The 5,134-nt window shown below is 49.5% G+C and overlaps 1 protein-coding gene across 1 annotated transcript; it reads left to right on the top strand.

Moving 5' to 3' along the window:
* Positions 1 to 3,037: 3,037 nt before the first annotated feature.
* Positions 3,038 to 4,117, top strand: LOC107275839 (S-adenosylmethionine decarboxylase proenzyme 4). The gene has a single exon (XM_066310539.1). It carries the CDS (start codon positions 3,038 to 3,040, stop codon positions 4,115 to 4,117), a length of 1,080 nt encoding a protein of 359 aa, XP_066166636.1.
* The last annotated feature ends 1,017 nt before the right edge of the window (positions 4,118 to 5,134 follow it).

Raw genomic sequence — 5,134 nt, 5'->3', positions numbered from 1 at the left:
TCATGCACTATGTATCTCTATTTCATATTATAAATTGCTTTGACTTTTTCTTAAGTTTATTTTTTTCAAGTTTGATCAAATTTATAAAAAAAACATATTAATACTTTTGACATAAAACAAACATACCAAAATGTATTCAATATTAATTTCAATAAAACTAATTTGGTGTTATAAATATTGCTACATTTTTCAATGAAACTTATTTAGAAAAAGTGAAACCAAATTATACTATTTTATCCGTTTCACAATGTAAGACTTTCTAGCATTGCCCACATACATATAGATGTTAATGAATCTATATCTAAAAGAATGTGGGCAATGCTAGAAAGAATTACATTGTGAAACGAATGGAGTATAAAACAAAGAACGTATTTGAGTACACAAAATCTTGGATATAAAAATAAGTCAAACAGGACCCGCAACGATCGAGGAAGATTTCAATTGTTGGTGTTGGCAGCATATGCACACTACTCCAAGTGTCGGCCCACTCATTGCATGCAGGCCAAAAGGAGTACATTGAATTGTATCATAATCCAATGGGGTTGCAAATTAATCTTGTTTTGTTTGCTTCGTTGTTATTAACTTAAACCGTGCGCCGATTCATGATCACGCAGAGAGGAAGGGGACTGCATGTCTGCATAATATGCGCAGGTCATTTCTTAATATTATTGCGAGGTTCACTGTCAACTTCATTTTGTCGTCTTCGAGCATCACAATTTGATCCTATATATAAAGCTGCTTTATCAAGGATATAGGCACCGCACGGACCGGTCAACCTATGGATAATCCTTGACCGACTATACAAGTTTATCCAGTCTAACTAGGAAAGACATAAAAATTTAGTGTTTTTATTTTGTCGCTACTATATACGAGGACTAAAATTACTTAGGATCCCTTTAAATCATAGGAATGCAAAAAATACAGGAACATGAAAAACAAACGATTCTAATATAAATGTAAGTGTAAAATAGAGGATTGTAAAATATAGGAAAAACACGGAATAGCTTTGATTGGACCGCAGGAAAAATGCAGGAATCGGATAAGAGAGATAGACTCAGAGGAAAATTTCCAATAGGTTGGATTCCTTACTAAATTTCCTCCAAAATGTCTATAGGATTTTCCATTCCAAAGGAATTGCAAAAGATAACATAGAATTCAATACTTTGTTTCAAATGTCTTCATATAAAATAATAATAATAAGATAGACTAATGCGTGATATATCACTTTACAAAAATGCATATTAAAATTCAACTTATACATACAAACTGTAGCAAAAACAAGAAATTAAACCATAACTAGTTAATGTGTATGTATGTTCACAGCTAAATTTTTTAACTTGTATAAGTTGAATTTGATCTCATTCCCACTAGAGTTTTTCAATTGAAGGCAGTCCACCCCACCCCCGGGCATCGTGCATGCGCGGACAACACGGGGGGCGAAACCCTAGTTTCCCGACACCGCCGCCACCCTCCATCTTTCTCCCCCACCTCGCCGCTGCCTGAAACCGCGCGGCATGCCAGGATGGCGGCGGCGCGGCTCGAGATAGTGTCCCCGGCACCACCGCTGCCAGATCTGCCCCCCTTCCTCCCCCACCTCCACATCCACCCCCGCTCCCCCGCGCCTAGATCCGGCACAGCCGCTGCCGAATCTAGAGACCGGAGGAGACAGCGACAGAGGCCAGCGGCTTGCGACGGGCACGGGCGACGTAGGCCGACGGCTTGTGGCAGGCGTGGGTGACGGAGCGGCAAAGGCCGGCGGTCGGCGACGGTGATGGCCTGACAACTGTCCGGTGCAAAGAGTGGGAGGCCGCATGGAGGTTGGCCGGCGGGGGCCGGCGGTGCAACGGTGCCCACGCGCGACGGAGGATGGATGGTGGTTGTAGCAATGGAGCACAGCTTTCGATCGGCAGGTGGCGGGACGGCGGGTGTAAACCCAGCCCGGTCTTGGCTGGCGCTTCAGGCGCCATCTTACTTCTTCGGGGTGTTGTCGAGCCATCCCCTCTCCTCTTGTAGGGTTATCGAGTGAAAATCTTGTCTTAGTTCTCCTTAAGACCTCGACGGATGGTGGCGGCAGTGTCATTGTCGCTCCTGTCCCTGGAGACGTCATCTAGAAAGCCCCCTTGACAAATCTTATCATAGATAACTGGTGCAAGCTCACTTTAGATGTCTCATCCTCTTGTGGTGGCGCCCTAGTTTAAACAAATTGGCCACGTTAGAGGGCCTAGCGTAGAGAGCGGTTCAATTCTTCTCTCTCATCCTCTTCCCCTCAATTTTATAGATGTGGCTAGAGTTGTGTTTGATGCTCGGCTGTTATAGCTTGGACTTGGGCAATCTTAGCGGTCATTCCCATACCCTTGTTGGTTTAGCGGCAGTCGGTCACGCTTAGCGCCGACTGGTCCGGTGCTAAACCTTCTCCTTGGCTGTGTGTAGATGACGTCGGTGCGTGGTGGTGGATTTTTTTTCTTCTTTCCTAGCTATTGTCTTCTAGGTCTCTAATTAATCTTGTAATTTTTTCATATTCTATTCGATGAATAATCGTACTGTCTAGTAAAAGACATGAATATTAGAAAAAGACTAATATCAAATAATTAAAAGGGGCGAGGCTTTGAACCCAGATCATCTGGCCTACCACCTTGTAGAGCTAGCCAGATGACCCTTGGGTATTTCTCATAGTCGTGTTGTCTAGTGCTAATCGTTAAAAAGAAAAATCTCATTCGAAATCCCCACTGCCACCACTTCCACCATTAACGTTGTTCATTAATCACCAAGATCCTCCTCTCCCCTCCCCATAATGCTCACAATCATTACCATTGCCTCCCCCTCATCCTCATGCATGCGCGCATGCCGCCTCTCAACTCAACTCGATCGATCACCACCATCACCACTTACATTTCTTCTTCTTCTTCTTCCTCGGATCGATCGATCGTCATCAACCTCCCGCCACTTCTTGGCACCAGCTTGATCTGCATCGTCTATAAATTGAACCGCGTTGCTCCTCACGCTCTCGATCGATCACGAAGGCGCACCATCGTTATCAATGGCTTCTTGCGGGTTTGAGGGCTTCGAGAAGCGGCTGGAGCTGGTGTTCGAGCTCCCGGCGAGCGGCGGCGAGGTGGCGCGGCATGGGCTCCGGTTGCTGCCGGCGGAGGCGCTGCGGGAGGTGCTCGACGCGGCGCAGTGCGCCGTGGTGTCGGCAGCGGGGAACGCGGCGGCGGACGCGTACGTGCTGTCCGAGTCGAGCATGTTCGTGTACCCGGGGCGGGTGGTGCTCAAGACGTGCGGCACCACGCCGCTGCTCCGCGCCGTGCCCGTGCTGCTCCGCGCCGCCGCCGCGCTCCGGCTCCGGCTCCGGTCGTGCAGGTACTCCCGCGGCGAGTACCTGTTCCCGGAGGCGCAGCCGTTCCCGCACGCCCACTTTGCCGACGAGGTGGCGTACCTCGACGCCGCCCTCCCCCGTGAGCTCCTCCGCTTCCGCCGCTCCGCCGTGATGCCGTCGTCGTCGTCGTCGTCGCCCGGCGCCTCGCACAGGTGGCACGTCTACTCGGCGTCGTCGTCGGCGTCGTCATCCGACGCGGATGGCGCGGCGCGGCTCACGGCGGAGGTGTGCATGACGGAGCTGGACCGCGGCATGGCCGCGCGGTTCTACCAGCGCCCCGGCGACGGCCGGACCAGCCACGCCATCGGCGACGAGATGACGGCGGCGTCGGGGATCGGCGGCGTGGTGGACGAGAATGACCCGCGCTCCCTGGTGTGCGCCTACGCGTTCGCGCCGTGCGGCTACTCCATGAACGCGCTCGACGGCGCGCGCTACGCCACCGTGCACGTCACGCCGGAGGACGGCCACTGCTACGCCAGCTTCGAGTGCGCCACCGACGACGCCGCCGCCGCGCTCGCCGCCATCCGCCGCGCCGTCGCCGCGTTCCGCCCGGCCACCGTCTCGGTCTCCATCTCCCACACCTCCAGCGCCGCGTCGTCGCTCTGCACGCCGGTGGCCGAAGCCCTGGAGCCGCTTGGCCTGGCGTGCCATTGCCGCGCCGCCGAGGTCTTCCCCGGCGCCGGCACCGTGACCTACCAGACGTTCACGGCGCCGGCGACCAAGCATGAGCATGACAACTAGAGAGAGGGGATAAGGGGGGTTTTGTGCTATTGGAAGCAAGAATGCATTAATTAGGGTTTTCTGCAACTCACCGAAAGATTGGCACACCCCAATTACCGCATCACTTTATTTCTTTGAGTGATTTTACAATCCTTAAGGACGTACTGGAAGGTACTATATTTTCTAGCGTAAATTTTGATACCTTCGGTTTGCACTAAAAATTTTCATACCTCTCAAGACTGTAAAATTTATCTCTGTTTTTTTAATTGCTTTCGAGGATGGTGGCGCGCGTGATAAAATTAAGATAAAATTTGGAAATAATGCAGTGTTAAGGCGTGGTGGCAAGGGCACTATGGGCGATCGATCGAGTAGGAAGAATGCAAATGTGCAAAATGCATGGATTGGGGGTGAATTTGGGGAGTGGTGGAGTGTGCAGTGGAGGCGCGCGTGCTGTGGTAGCATCACTTGGGGTGCAGTGATCATGCATAAGGATTATGCCTTTAAGGAGAGGAGATTTGGTCTCTGCTAGAATGTCGACTACAGTTTCAGATATGAAAATGTCAGGTTTCTGTCGATCAAAGATCCATCACATGAGGCGTCTACTCCATCCGTCCAAAAAAAAAGATAACTTAAAATGGGATGTGACCCTTCCTAGTAGAACAAATGTAGACATTGTACTAGGAGGTTGTCTTTTTTTCAGATGGAGGGAGTAGATTGCTAGCTTTCTGTAGGTTCAATGCATCATATGCATGATCTTTTTCTCCTTTTTTTTTATACATGGCGGTGGCAGGGGTAGATTTGTTACGAACAAAGCATTGCACTTTTACACTTCTCTAAGGGTGTGTTTAGTTCACGCTAAAATTGGAAGTTTAGTTGAAATTGGAACGATGTAACGGAAAAGTTAGAAGTTTGTGTGTATAGAAAAGTTTTGATGTGATTAAAAAGTTGAAAGTTTGAAGAAAAAGATTGGAACTTGTGGAGATTATGGGTATCCCATATCTACACGGCGATGGTATTCGAACTGGGTACAGGATACCT

The sequence above is a fragment of the Oryza sativa genome, chromosome 5 (genome assembly GCF_034140825.1).
Source record: "Oryza sativa Japonica Group chromosome 5, ASM3414082v1".
NCBI lineage: Eukaryota > Viridiplantae > Streptophyta > Magnoliopsida > Poales > Poaceae > Oryza > Oryza sativa.
Note: the sequence above shows the minus strand (reverse complement) of the source record. Positions and strands in the feature narration are given on the sequence as shown.

What these genes read in the sequence shown, in the direction of transcription:
- LOC107275839 (XM_066310539.1), top strand. Translation starts at nt 3,038, where the DNA reads ATGGCTTCTTGCGGGTTTGAGGGCTTCGAGAAGCGGCTGGAGCTGGTG.